This window comes from Chiloscyllium punctatum, chromosome 7, assembly GCF_047496795.1.
Source record: "Chiloscyllium punctatum isolate Juve2018m chromosome 7, sChiPun1.3, whole genome shotgun sequence".
NCBI classification, from domain to species: domain Eukaryota; kingdom Metazoa; phylum Chordata; class Chondrichthyes; order Orectolobiformes; family Hemiscylliidae; genus Chiloscyllium; species Chiloscyllium punctatum.
Genome location: NC_092745.1, coordinates 108,441,455 through 108,457,027, shown reverse-complemented (window position 1 = coordinate 108,457,027; position 15,573 = coordinate 108,441,455). Strand labels below are relative to the sequence as shown.

The window sequence follows — 15,573 nt, the reverse complement described above, 5'->3', positions numbered from 1 at the left end:
TTAGTACACCACCTCCTTTGCCTCTTCACCCCTCTGCCCCTCTTTTCCCTACTGTACCTAGACAGCTCTTTATGTTTAAAGTTTTCAGAAATGGCTGAGGAAGGCTTTTTGATTTTTGAAGTATGCTGTTGGGAATTTAGTGGGCAGCACAGTGGCTATGGTTAGCACTGCTGCCTCACCTCACCAGCACCAGGGTCCCAGGTTCAATTCCAGCCTCTGGCGACTGTGTGGAGTTTGCACATTCTCCCCGTGTTTGCGTGGGTTTTCTCCTGGTGCTCCGGTTTCCTCCCACAGTCCAAAAATGTGCAGGTTAAGTGAATTGGCCATGCTAAATTGTCCATAGTGTTAGGTGAAGGGGTAATTGTCGGGGAATGGGTCTGGGTGGGTTGCTCTTCGGAGTGTCGGTGTGGACTTGTTGGGCCGAAGGGCCTGTTCCCACACAGGGAATCTAATTTAAAAAAAAAAATTCCAGGCTGAAGGAACTAGAAAGCCTTGGTCTGTTTCCATGCTGTATGACTGACTCTCAGCCACTGCACTGCTATCATCTTGTGCCAATCGGATGCTGTCCTCCTGGCAATGGATATATACATACACTGCTTTTTCTAGATGCCAATACTTAAAAGGTAGTTTAAAGTGGGGTTTTGGATAGGATGAGGAAGAAATGATCCACTTGTAACTACTTGCTGCCCGCCCCCCCCCCCCCCCCCCCCCCCCCCCAGGTGATAGTTGGCATTCTGCCATTTTCAGATTTGTGAAGCTCTGTTGTATACTAGCTTTACTAGCAAAGTTGTAAAAATTCTATTGTAATACCAGACTACATGATCAGAAAGGACCCGATCATGGTTACAACTGCACTGAGTATTTAGTGTCAAAAGCTGACAGTCAAATCTAAATATGGAGATTATCTCGAATCCAAAAACTTCCATAGCTTAAAGTTCACTATGGTTCCAGAAAAGTTGACAAGTCATCTTGCATCTAAGACTTGTTCAGTCACATTTGGAGTATTGTGTGCATTTCTGTTCCCCATCCTATAGGAAGGATGTGGAGTCTTTGGGAGGGTGCAAAGAGATTTATCACCCCTTGCTTGGATTGGATGGTATTGGCTATAAGGAGAGGTTGGACAGACTTGGATTGTTTTTTTTTTGCCAATGTTGCAGGGTGAGGGGTGACCTGAGTGCATAAAATTGAGGGGTGTATTTATAGGGTGGGTAGTCAAACTGCATCCTCTCCCTCCCCTGGGCATGGTTTTAAGTCAGTGGGGCAAGTTTTTAAGGGAGATGAGAGGAAAGTTTTCAGTGGGTGCCTGGAAAGTGCTGCCAGAGGAGGTGGTTGATGCAAAGTTGGAGGTATTTAGACTCCTGAATAGGCAAGGAAGAGAAGGATATGGACCATGTGTGTGCAGATGGGATTAGTTTTAGAATGGCATTGTGGTCATTGGCTGAATTGCCTGTTTCGGTGGCGTTCCCGTGTTTAAAAGCTTGCTGCACAAAACTGGCTTATGCTTGTGGTTGCTCTACACCACAACTAAGGGCCTAGCTTTTAAAGGAGCTGTTGGTATGAGTAAACACCGTATCCTAGGTGTCTGTATTTTAATACAGGAATTATTTAAAGATACTACAAATTGATCCCAGTGCTCCTCATCAATAATCTAGCTGGTGAGTGTGGGGCAGTAGGGAGTTCACCATTAAACAGTGTGCCTGTCACCCTGGGTCAGACCTCTTCTCCAAGTCTGAATATGTTTAACTGTGGAGGACAATAACTGAGTTTTTCAGTAGTCTCATTTAGGATGTTCTGATAATGGCTTATCACTAGAATGCTGATAGCAAAAGAAACTGGTTTAGGCACTTGTGAAGCCAACAACTTTATGGACATCCCATTAGCACTCTGGAATGATAGTACCATGCAGTGCCACATTTGTTAGTAAACATAATTCATAAATAATGGGGATTTGGTATGTAAAGTAGATCCTGATTTGATACTATGGCTATACCCATTTCTGTTCAAATTGTCTGAACCCTTTTGGATATGTGATTCTATAACTCCACTTGCCGTGGGACAAGATTATTTTGGTCCTGGTTAACTTTTAATTTGTTTCTACAGCATTTTGGTTATCTGGTTGTTGTATTCCGCTACAGAATGTGCAACTGGTGACTCCTTTCCATCATTACAGTAGCAATAAGTGCCTCATTCTTTCTTTCTGGTCATAAAGGATGCAATATAATTGAGGCACCTTTTTTAAACTTGTTGAACTGATGCCTGGAGGAATGCACACTTTTGAGAACTGGACAACTTGCTGCTGTGCTTAAAATCTCTCTATGCAGTAGCTGGGGATTGGTGCTGGTGTCTGGCTGAATTTCTGATGCTTTTACACTGGAAATAGGGTGAGGTTTCCTGCAGTAGCAGTGTGAGGGTTGAGAAATGGCAGTAATGCTTAACCACAGAAATGACTTGTTTGTGTCAAAACCTGATGAGAACAATACCTGAAATCGTTTTGAAGCAATCCACTCTTTAATTGTTTCTCCTTCAGAATTTTGTTCTTGACAATATTCTGTTTTAAATCCAATGGAGGAGGAGCTTTTGACTGTCATTGTAATTTTAATTCCCTAACTTTTCACAATTTGTTAATGGAGGGATATGGTATCCTTTTTTACCACCCCCAGCATTCATATGTGCACACATATGCAGGCTCTGACAATGGTGCGCACAACTACTGTAAAAGCAGCATTAAGACTCGTTTTCCATGATATATGTTTGGCTTGTTGAGTTGCTGTCTCTGAACCCCTCTGACACAACTTGAAGATGTGTGCCCCTCTACATTGTAAACTAACTCTCCCTAGTGGGCAGACAAGCTGCTGACAGCACAGCCCCAGTGGGACCTGCTCATTTCTGCTGCTTAGATTTGGCTCACTCTATTTAAGTGAAGCCTTTTATATAATTAATTTTTGCACCTCCTTGTTTGTTCTTCCACTCCATTTAATGCCAGCTTAGCTAATTTATGTCCATGCTGTTTGCATTCCATTAATTTCAGCTCCTGAGTCAATGCCAGTTTTTAATTTATTTTCACCAGACATGTTCAGTGTCTAATTTATTTAGTTTTAACTCTGAACTGAATAACTTCAAATCCAGTTGATTTCAACTTAAACAATTAACTCAGATGGATGGGACATGGCTAAGTTTAATTCTGCTGCTACTAAGTTCACTTGAAATTTATGCCCCCTCGCAATCTCACTAATCAATGATTGGCCTAATACTGTCATCAAACATGTTCCCCTATTCCGTGAGATTGAGATCTGTGGTTGAGCTGCATGTACTCACCTTTCTGTCATTAAGTTCACTAAAGACTCAGGACTTTCTATTCGGCAATCAACCTCATTCACTATGGTGAAAAGCTGCAGTCCCAGCACCATCTGTGTAGGATACTGCTAGTCCCATCCAGTTCTTTAAATGATGAGCAAGACTTCTAAACAGGATCCATAATCTGCCTCTAATTGCTTCAGTTTTTTAACTAATCACCTGAGACTGCTTAGGGTTATGTCCAAAACGTCGATTCTCCTTTGCTGCCTGACCACCTGCGCTTTTCCAGCAACACATTTTTAAGCACTGCTTAATACAGTGTACTGTCTGGCCTGTCTGTGGTTTTAAAATTACAATTCCACTTTGATCATCAGATACAAAATATTTTTAAATTGCTCCAGTTGAATGAGCTTTTTTTGAGCAGTCATTGGAACACGTGACAAGTGCTTAGGCTGTAGGTGATTGGCTTGTAGGTGTTTTGTTTCTGTTGTGACTTGTGAATTCTGCTGCCCAGTAATACAATCCTATCTGAATGTGTACTTTTTTCAAAAAGCAGCCCTTCATTCTGCTAGGCACCATGTGAAGAGGTTTGTTTTTAAAATGGGGAACAATACCACCCATAAACAAGTGGATTTTTGACCAGTTTGGCTGTATTCTTAGTAAATGGTTTACTCATGATCCTATTTCTGTGGTCTTGTTTCTTGCCTTTGACTGCTTAATAGCATTGATCTCTAGCATTTCTAGGTTCAATGAATTGAAAGACCATTGGGCATAACATTAATCTACAGATTAAAATTATGTAGCATTTTGTTACTCCAGACTTCAAGCACTTTTTAAATTTTGTAGAATCAATTATTTTTCCCTCCTATATTTGAACTATAGCATTCCATTTAGTCGTCTGCCTGAAGACTAGTATAAACTGGTTCAGTTGACTAGCTTTAGATGTACAAGCTCAAGGTTTTTTTTTTGTCCTTTCCTCAGATGGTACGTGTGGCGTGGCTGTTCCTATTTTCCAAATTTGTTGAACTGTTTGACACAGTGAGTATAACTAATCAATCTGATCTAAATTAATTGTGTGCCTATTTCAGCCTCTTGCCAAAGCTTCCCATTTGTAACAAGCAATCTGCTAAAATAGCAGGGTTATGGAGTTGATATTTTTTAGGTAGTTAACTTATTCCTCTTTCTTGTAAATATTTTCACTCTGGAGATTTTTTTTTTGGGGGGCTAGTATGAAGTGGAGGAGGTAAAGATACAATGGCTGCTTACAAAATATTTTAGAAAAATTTCTTCTTCAAGCAGATGAAGGGAGCAGAAGACTACCTGAGGTATTCATTAGTCTTGTAGCATGTTAGAAGATTTATAGCTAACAAGATTTGTTAGCTATAAATCAGAGCAGAGATCACCATATAACTGGAAGTTAGGTGGAATTAGGATGGTGCAGATGTCTCACTATCCATTAATTTTCCTGGTCTCCTAAAGCACACTCCAACCTAGCATCCCCACTCTTCCACCATCCTCGCCAATACCCTGCATAATGATTCAGGGTTGGTGAGTCTGTACTGATCTGTTCAGATGTAGAAACTCCATTATGTTGCAGATCTAATAGTGCACTAGGGAGAAGGGAGTGGGGGGACACTTCAACACGTGCTAGATAAGTAGTTATATAGGATGTATCATCCTAATTTTGCTTTGAAAAATGTTATGTTTAACAAGGGCATTTTTAGATTTAAGACACACTTGTTACTTTAATGTCAAGTCTAAATGAGATTCAATGAGACCTTTTTTAACACATCTGCTTAGTTCTGCAAAAGAAAATTTTGATCCAAGAAACTGAATCATAACTACACTGACTCCATTCAAATGCTGCTATTGTCATTGCTTGTTATCTTTGCCCAAGATATTTGGGTTGATGTGCTTTATTGTCATTCTGTCTCAGGTATTCTTTGTCTTGCGGAAGAAAAACAGCCAGATTACCTTCCTTCACATCTTCCACCATTCAATTATGCCTTGGACCTGGTGGTGGGGAGTTAAGTTTGGACCAGGTACAGAAAGATTGAAAGTTTGTTTTTATTGGACTTCGCATCCTTCCTCTGCCAAGTGGCATTTGGATGTCAGCTTGCAATTTGCATCATGTCTTGTTGACTTACACCCAGATGCTGGCTCTCTCATCAAGCAACACTTTGGAAGAAAAATATTGTTCTCCAATCCAAATTATCTCCCAATCTGTACCCTATTCTTTTTGTACTAAAATGCTGGAAAAGCTCAATAGGTCTGGAAGCCTCTGTGAAGAGAAAAGTTTAATGTTTTGGGTTGAGTGACCTTCCTCACTTTTGTTTTGATTTTCTATCCACAGATGCTGCCAGATGTCCTGAGCTTTTCCAGCAACTTTTGTCTTCCAGTTTTGTGTTTTAACTCTGGTTTTGGCTCCTTAGGCACTAAAATGTGGTAACGTTGAAACATTTGAAATCAGTCGAAGAACAAAAAATTAAACACAGGAACAGGCCATTTGGCCCTCCAAGCCTGTGCTGATCCAGATCCTCTATCTAAATCTGTCACTTACTGTCTAAGGGTCTGTATCCCTCTGCTCCCAGCCCATTCAATTATCTATCTAGATACATCTTAAATGATGCAGTTGTGTCTGCCTCTACCACCTCTGCTGACAACACGTTCCAGGCACCCACCACCCTCTGCATAAAGAACTTTGCACACAACCTCTTCCTTTAACTTTTCCTCTCTTTGAACTCGTGACCCCTAGTAATTGTGTCTCACTCTTGGAGCTGGGGGGAGGTGTGGGCTGCTTGCTATTCACCCTGTCTATACTTCATGATTTATGTAGACCACAATCCGTGTGCTCCACCCTCCATCTTTCTAATGAAAAATAATCCTAATCTATTCAAACACTCCATAGCCAGTGCCCTCATACCAGGCACCATCTTGGTGAACGTCCTCTGCACCCTCCAGTATCCACATCCTTTTGGTACTAGAACTGTATGCAGTATTCCAAATGTGGATGAACCAAAGTCTTGTACAACTGTAACATGAACTGCCAACTCTTGTACTTAATACCCCATCTGATGAAGGAAAGGCTGCCACATTGCTGCCCTGACCACTCTGTCATGCGTTGCCACCTTCAGGGAAAAATGGATGTGAACACCCAGATCTGTTTTCTCCAGGTTTTTCCATTTAAGGCATAGTTCACTCTTGAATTGACCTTCCAAAATTCATCACGTCTCATTTGACCAGATTGAACTGCATTTGCTATTTCTTTGCCCAACTCTCCACCCAACTCTCCAATCTATCTGTATTCTGTTGTTAGCTTTAAGCTCTGGAATTCCCTGCCTAAAAATCCTCTTGTCCATTCCTCCACTTCAAGACAGTTCTTGGCATGTACATCTTCATCATGACCTAGATTTTTGGTTTTTGTGGCTTAGTGCCAAATTTTGTTTTACAATGCCTACTGCTCTGGCTTGGATGCTTTGTTATGGAGAGTGTTTTTAAAAAAAAAAGTTGGTACTCTGCTATTCATCCACAAACACTATCTAATGGAAAGGCTTTGGCCTTTGGCTGTCTTGCAGGTGGTATGGGATCCTTCCACGCCATGGTGAACTCAATTGTCCATGTCATCATGTACTTCTATTATGGATTGTCTGCAGCTGGTCCAGCTTTTCAGAAATACCTCTGGTGGAAAAAGTATATGACAGCAATACAACTGGTCAGTAGTACTCTAGTATTTAGCTGTTGAAAGGAAAGGGGGTGATGTGTGGTATCCCACCATTGATTTTAATGGAGCAGCATGGTGGGAGGGGGGGGAGAAGAGATATTGTACACACTTTTTTTTTAAAAATGTGGGTGAGTGTGTAGTACAGTGATAGAGCTTGGAACATGGCAAAGTTTAAATCCAGCATAGTTGCTCAGACCTATGATTTGTTAAGTGCTGAAAGTACTGTTTGAGAAAATGTGATAAAAGAAATACTATTTTTTTTAAAGCTTTCTCAAGGCTTCTAAATATCCTGCAGTATTTGCAGCCAGTTAACTGATTTTGAAATATAATCTCTGGCTACAGAAATGCCAACCAATTGGCACAAGCTGCACGTTTTAAAATACATCATTAAGATTGTCAAACTGTGTGCAATCCATGGACATATTCATTCATTTACACTTGGGTGAAACCACCCAATTAATAGTCCCCTGAAAACTACCTTTATTAGGTTTTTTAATGTTATGGCTTTTTTATTTTGTTACTGAGCTTTGTCAGTGCATTCCAGAACACACCACTGGACACTTCAAGTTCTTTTGTGAATCACCTCTAGTACTGGAGGCAATTTCTCCTCATTTTTGCATAAATAATTTTGAAGCCCCTTCTCCACACGAAGGTTGCAAACAAGTATTGAAAAAATGTGGTGCTGGAAAAACACAGCATCCGAGGAGCGGGCGAATCAACATTTCGGGCATAAGCACCACACTTTTTCAACTCTGGTCTAGAGCATCTGCAGTCCTCACTTTCTACCTGTGAACAAGTATTGCCCAGAACACTGGGGAGAACGTCCATAACATGTGCCATGGAATATTTTGCATTTTAGATGAGGCCAGTTTAACAACTGGATACACACCTTGAGTACTGTAGCAACTTTGGATTGAAAGAAAGTACTGCTAAGGTGTTAGTAATCTAGGCCAAATCTAATTTCTTGTTTGAGCAATCATTATTTTCCGATTTTCCCTTTTTAAACTATCCATTGTCAATGGAGGTGCATTATCTGTTGCCATTTAGATTTACTTTTCTTATACGTCTTTCTGTCCCTTTTTTTAGGTGCAGTTTGTCATCGTCTCTCTGCATGTCACCCAATACTACTTCATGGATCATTGTGATTACCAGTTTCCCATCTTTATCCATCTTGTGTGGATGTACGGAACATTCTTTTTCATTCTTTTCTCCAACTTCTGGTACCAGGCATACACAAAGGGCAGGAGGCTTCCCAAAGGAGAAGAGAAACAGAAAGCAGCCATGAAGAATGGAAGGCCGGCAGCAGAGAATGGCGGGCACTTGCTGGAAAATGGGGAGTTGATGAATGGAAAAGTGAAGACAAATTAGCAGGAACATAACTTTTTAAATAAACCAATTATTGTATTTTTGTTTTTGGCAAGTTTTCAGGAGGGAGGGTGCAGCGATTTAAGCTGGTTTTGAACGTGACTTAAGAATTTCATACAGTCTATATAATCACTATGGCACCACGTTGGAATTCAATCTGGGAAAAGTTGTCTGACTAAATGTTTTAAGGATCCTGTGTAATTAACAAATGATGGGTTTATGGCTAATCAAGTCTTGGTTTTGTTTGGAATCCTTGCACTTTTCTAACTGACATTGGTTACAAGGATAAAGCAGGTTGTGTGACATGGGGAAAAGGTGGACCCCATGCCTCCTGACTAAGAGAAGGCCAGTTCAACACTAGTCTGTGCTTCAGACTGAACTGTGGGATGCTCTGTTTCCTGAGCAGTTGAATATGTGCAGTTTTCCGGTCTCTGCTATTTCCCTCCACCACCAGTGTTGCATCTAATAGTACCCCAGGTCTGCAAAGAACTAATGGTGTAACGGTGTTGCCTTTAACCCTTCCTCTGAAAATCTGCAAACAATTAAACCTAATGCTGTTGAGTCTAGCCACCATCACAGCAGTTGAAGGAATGAGATTTCCTTCAAAAGGCCCACCTGGTTGGGTCAGTCTTTAGTAATTTATAATATCTAGTTACAAATTAAGATTAAAGCTCTTTTCACTATAAATTGTAATTAATTAGATTTTTAGATTTTTATTTACTTCGAGCAATATTGCTGTATATTTTGGGAATGAAGAAAACCACAATGTTTGAGAAGCTGCTCTGTGGGACAGTGTTAATGTGGTCCTTACAGCGGAGAATTTTTTATTAATGTTTTGTGGTGGGCAGGTAGAAGAGTCAACTTTTAATCATTCAGTACTTGCTAAATATCCTGTAGGCAGAGTGTCCCATAAATAACCCTTTTCCTCTTGATCTGTCATCTAGTGGGGACAAAATGACAAGCCTGTCAAGGGGTAGTGCTGAACATCCCCCTCAAAGTAAGTTCTAATTGGTCTCTGGAGTGAAATGGATACTGTGGCTAGAACCAGATTGTCTAATCAATGTGTGGTGGGGCAGAAATTTCTTGAAAAAAAACTGTAAACTTTCAGTGTAGGACTTGAATTATAACTCCGTTTCCTTTTTTATTCTGTACAATTCTAACAATGTTGCAGGATTAATCGGACCTAAAACTGATGCTGTGTACATAGTTTCCCTTCAGTCACTGCTAGCTGTAGACAGAGGTGAGCATCATTTTGAAGTAGCCCCGGACATAAACTGTCAAGGCATTCATCAGCCATATTGAACTCCATTTTAGGAGCTTTACAAAATGCAGTACAGAATGGGGTAGGGGAAGGAAAGCAGTACAGCTATATTCTTTAGTTCTTTGCAAATCTATCTTATTGCAGTCAAGAAGATCCCCATGAGTAAAAACAGTGAAGGAAGATCTATGGGATTATGATCTCACAGGAGCAAGTTCCAATAGGAATTTTCTGACTCTGAAATAAATTCAATTTCAAAACTCAAATGTTTGGTCTGATTTACTTTGTCATTGTTGCTCCATTTTCTATGGACTACAAATCTCCAACTTAATTGATTCACCTAACACTTTGCTGTCATTGGAACTTTGCCTCTCATTTATCCTAATTTTAATATTTTAACTGCAATTCCAGATATCCCAATGTTTTGTGAACAGTATAGTTTTCTCAATCCAGTGTGTTGAGTATTTCTACAGCTATGCTGTTCAATTACCTTTTTTTTCCTGCCTCTGAGGCTGCAGTTTCCTGACCATTTGAGCCAACCTTATCCAGAATGTGGGCTTTGGCAATATGACATTGTGTTTGGAATTCTTTGGTGTATGGAAAAGGTGGTTATCTGGCTAGCTTTTACCATGCTCCAACTTAACATAATTAAAAATGTGTTGCTGGAAAAGCGCAGCAGGTCAGGCAGTATCCAGGCTCCTTGGATGCTGCCTGACCTGCACTCTTCCAGCAACACTTTCAGCTCTGATCTCCAGCATCTGCAGTCCTCACTTTCTCCAACTTACCATAATGGCTCAATCTTGTGTGTTTTAAGGATTTTTTGACTGTAGATTGAGATCTTTGACATTGTGGGAAGCTAGGGAAGAAACTACGGGGCTCCTAATATTGATATCATCCACAGGTAAGGTGCTGCATACTAGAGTGGCTAATATCGTGCCATATTTAACACTGCCTGGAAGGAAAAGTCAAGGAACTACAGATCACTGGGTAGGGTTATTGGTGAAGATTATAAGAAACATTTATCTTCGTGCATTTGGAAAGACAAGGACTGATCATAAACTCTCTCATTTCTATGCTATTTCTAAAGTAATGAGGTATAGAGAGCTTCTGGTAGTTGCCTTTCCCTGAAGATAGGAAATTTCAATACTAGGGGACATATTTCTAAGGTGAGAGGAGTGATTTTAGAGTCAATATTTTGAGGTTGGTTAGTCTATGGAATAACCTTTGCTGAGGAAGTGGTGGATATGGGTACGACTGCAACATTTTAAAAGACATTTGAATGGATACACGAATGGGAGAGGTTTGGAGGGCATGTGGGATTATGTGGCACATACAGTTCAGACTGAAGGGTCTATTTCTGTGCTGTATGATTCTAAATAGTGTCAAATGTCACTTTTAGAAAAGGTGACCAAGAAATAGTGTCAGTATTTTCTGTGGAGAATAACTGAGAAAGTGTTGTCTTGGAGTTCATATTGGAGAAGTAGTGCTGGAGGTCTTTAAAACCAAGATGTAATAAGTCCTCAGGTCCTGATCAGGTGTTTCCCAGAACTTTGGGAAGCTAGCAAAGAGATTGCTGGGCCCCTTGAGATTTGTATCATTTGATAGCCATGAGTGAAGTGCTGGAAGAGGTGAAACTTGGTAAATATGCCATTATTTGAGGTGCTGTAAGGAAAAGCTAGGAAATAATAGATCAGTGGGCCTTATTAGTGGTGGGAAGTTGTTGGAGTGGATTCTGAAGGACAGGATTTACATGCATCTAGAAAGGCAAGGATTGATTAGGGATAGTCAGCAAAGGTTTGTGTTTGGGGAAATCATATCTCTCTCACTTGAAGTTTTTTTTTGAAGAAGTGACTTTAAAGATTGAAGGCAATGGTATATGTCTATATGGATTTCTATGAAATGTTCAAAGTTCTGTAAACAGGTTAAAGTTTGCCTGATCCAGGGGATGCAACTGGATGGAAAATTCTGTTTTTTAGGCTTCTAGTCCAGTGACCAGTGACTAGGATCACTATCTGCTGTTGTTTGCCACTTAGAAATTATTTTGGATGTGAATATGGGTGATATGGTTTAAGTTTGCAGATAACACTAGTGGACAATGAGTATTATCTGGAGTACAATGGGACCTTTATCCAATGGGCTGAGGGGGAGATGCTGCATTTTGGTAAAGCAAACCAGGGTAGGCCTTGTATGTTTAATGGTAAGGTCCTGGTGAGTGTTACTGAACAAAACAGAGGGGTGCAGGCTCATACTTCTCTGAAAGCAGAGCCACAAGTGGAGGTGGTTGAAGATGTTTGGCACATTTTTGCCTTTTATTGGTGTTGCCCGGAGTATAGGAGTTGAGGGGTCATGCTGTGGCTGTACAGGACATTGAAGCTACTTTTGGAATACTCTAAAATTCTGGTTGCCCTCCGACAGGAAGGATGTTAAACCAGAGCGTGTAGAAGATATTGAAAAGTATATTGCAGGACTTAAGGGTTTGAGCCGTAAGGAGAGGCTGGGGCTTTTTTCTTTCCTGGGGTGTCTGAGGCTGAGTGGGTCACTTTTTTTGAGGTTTATAAAGTCATAAGGGACATGGATAGAGTGAATAGCCAGGGACTTGCATTTTCCTACAGTGAATGAGTAAAACAAGAGGGAATAGGTTTAGGGTGATAAGGGAAAGAGTTAAAAGGGCCTGGGGGGGGGGGGGGGGTGGGCATAGGGTGGTATGTGTATGGAATGAGCTGCCAGAGGGCATGGAGGCTGGCACAATTACAACCTTTTAAAATGTATCTGCATGGGTATGAGAATAGGAAAGGACATAGTCCCATTTGCTAGCATTTGGGACTAGGTCTGATTGGGATAACTAGTGTGGATCAGTTGTACCAAACAGTCAGTTTGTGCTCCCTAACTATAGATGAAGGCAGAGTGGTAGATACTGTCTATATGGAATTTAGCAAGGCCTTCATGGTTCAACATTACAGACTGGTTAGTAAGACTAGATCACAAGGGATCCACTGGATACAAAATTTTAGCTTGATTTGTAGGAGGTCTTGGCAATAGAGTATTTGTTTAGACTAGAGGCTTGTGACCAGTGGTGTGCTGCAAGGACCAGTACTGGGTCTACTGATTTAAGAAATGATATGGATGAGAACATTAGATGTATAGTTTGCAGATTACATCAAATTTGATCACCTCCAGTGTCTACTATACCATTATTTCACTAATGGCCCTTCTGATCAAGCTGCCACTAGGCTGAGTGGTGGCTGATGGCATTTAATGCTAGTTAAATGGTGTTGCATTTTGGTAAGGCAAACTCAGGTAGGCCTTATACAGTTCCTAAAGCACTGGGACATGTTGCTGGTCAGAGACCTAGGGGTGCAGGTACATAGTTCCTTTGGAGGTGGCATTATTGATAGACAAGATAGTGAAGAGACTTTGGCACATGCCTTCATTGGTAAAAGCATTAAATATAGGGGTTGGGATGTCTTGTTACAGCTATACGAGACATTAGTAAGACTGCATTAAGATTATTTCATACAATTCTGGTTACTCTGCTAATGGAAGGACCTTTTTTTAAACTGGAAAAGGTGCAAAGATTTTCATGAATGTTGAAAGGTTTTTCCTAGTGTCAGAGGCTGAGGTGTAACCTTTGGAGGTTTATAAAATCATATGGTGCATAGATAAGTTGAATAGCAAAGGTCTTTTCTCTAAGGCAGTAGATTCCAAAACCAGAGGGCATAGATTTAAGGTGAGATGGGAAAAATTTGAGCCCGGAGGGCAACTTTTTCAGGCAGAGAATGGTGCATATCTTGATGAACTGAAGTGGTTGAGGCTGGTGAAATTACAAAATTTAAGATTTGTATTGGTCCATGGATAGGAAAGTTGAGGGTATATAGGCCAAATACAGGCAAATAGGACTGGTTTAAGACCATAATACATTAGAGCAGAAATCAGGCCATTCAGCTGATAGTCTGCTTCACTATTTATCAGCCATGACTGAATAGGGGTTGAGAAATTCTTCCACTTTTTTTCCCCCCTGTAACCCTTGATCCCTTTCTCACTCAAGAACCGAAAAATGTGTTGCTGGAAAAGCACAGCAGGTCAGGCAGCATCCAAGGAACAGGAGAATCGATGTTTCGGGCGTGAGCCCTTCTTGTGCCCGAAACGTCAATTCTCCTGCTCCTTGGATGCTGCCTGACCTGTGCAGTCCTCACTTTCACACTCATCTAACTCGGTCTTAAATATACTCAATGATCTGGCCTCCAGCCTCTGTAGCAGTGAATTCCATAGACCTTTGCTATTCAACTTATCTATGCACCCCATGATTTTATAAACCTCCAAGGTTACACCTCAGCCTCTGACACTACGTAAAACCTTTCAACATTCATGAAGTTTCTCCTGGTGTGTTCTAAAAGGTCTCTAAGGCTGTGCTCTCAGGTCCTCTTCTCTCCTACCACTGGAAACATCTTCCCGACATCCACTCTGTCCAGGCTAATTTAGGAAACCTGGTTTGCAAGGATAAGTTTGGCCAAATGGTCTGTTAGTGCTGAATTAATCAAGATTATTGGTGTGTTCTTACACATTTAGGTGTAAGTTTAAAGTATTACTTTTTGCACACTGACTTCTTGAAGTGGTGGTTGGCATGTGCAGATTTATTTTAGCACTTACACATGGAAGTGGACTCCTTTGTAACTCTTCCTATTTCTGAGAAGTAAGGGAATACTGGGGGAAATGTCTACCTCTGTTTTGGGAACAGAAATGAATGGCTGCACATTTTCAGTGTCCTGTCATTTGCTCATTTATTTTTGTTTGTTTCTAAACTTGTAGTTATGAATATTCTTTTTGCCTGTGGGTACAGTAAGTTTTATCAGCTGTGGTTGCAAGGTCAAAGTCACAAGTTGGCTGATCTTTGAGGATATTAAAGTTCAGACTGCATCTGATATCTAGAAATGTTTAGCAGAAATTTTTAGAAGTCAAATTTGGAAAGACTAACATTTTCAGTTCCCACTCCAAACTCTTTCCTGCAGATGAATCTTAACACTAGTCCTAATAATCAGATTAAATGTTTGTTTGCAAATCTGGAATTGTATTTGATTCTGAAATTCTAACAACATCTATACTATCACTACGACTACTTCTCTCCTCCTCGCCCCTGTTTTTATGAACGTGCCCTATTTCAGTTTATCTATTGCTGAAAACTTTGTTCCATTTGTGACTTTGTCCTCTTTTCAGTGTTTTGCATGTTTACAGCAAATCCCAATTTTGTTTGTGCCTGCTGATCTGCATTAGCTCCCCAATCTTGACTATTTTAAATATTATCCTGGTTTACAAATCTGTTCCCTCCCAAACTCTAACTCCACAACCTTCGGGGAAAAATATGCTTCATTAATTCAGGCCTCTTGACCATTTTGAGATTTTTTTTCTTTTTTTCACTACTTGTGCTTGTAGGTGTTCAGACTCTACTGCTTAGAGTTGTGAAAGTTGAAAATTCTATCTCACCACCCCTCTTCCTATAATGAACTTGCCTACCTCCAGCTAGAGCTTTTAGTAATCTGGCCTAACATCACTTTATGGATCTCCCTTTAATGTTTAGAATGTTTTTTTTGTTTTGCTTGTTAAAGGATCACATTAGAGTAAAGCCATATTAGTTCCTGTCTACAATTTATTTTGGACATTACTGAAGGTTCTCATTCCTACAACTTCTTTAGAACATAAAGTACAGCACAGAACAGGCCCTTGGGTTCATGATGTTGTGCTGAGATTTAATCCTGTAAAATATAGTAATTTAACCTATGCACACCTCAACTCGCTGCTCTCCATGTGCATGTCCATTAGTCACTTAAATGTCCCCAATGACTCTGCTTCCACCACCACAGCTGGCAACACATTACACATTCCACATTCCCAACTCTCTGGGTAAAGAACCTACCTCTGACATCATTTCTTCTATACCTTC

General features: G+C 40.5%; 1 protein-coding gene across 6 annotated transcripts in view; it reads left to right on the top strand.

The window, feature by feature from the left end:
- elovl1b (ELOVL fatty acid elongase 1b) overlaps window positions 1-9,904 on the top strand; it is a 76,233-nt gene extending 66,329 nt beyond the window's left edge. For all 6 annotated transcript variants that reach the window (XM_072574553.1, XM_072574550.1, XM_072574555.1 and 3 more), the window contains 4 exons: window positions 4,276-4,332; window positions 5,231-5,336; window positions 6,870-7,006; window positions 8,102-9,904. In XM_072574553.1, coding sequence (XP_072430654.1) covers window positions 4,276-4,332; window positions 5,231-5,336; window positions 6,870-7,006; window positions 8,102-8,383 — 582 coding nt within the window. In that variant the 3' untranslated portion in view covers window positions 8,384-9,904. The remainder of the gene's footprint in view (window positions 1-4,275; window positions 4,333-5,230; window positions 5,337-6,869; window positions 7,007-8,101) is intronic.
- The last annotated feature ends 5,669 nt before the right edge of the window (window positions 9,905-15,573 follow it).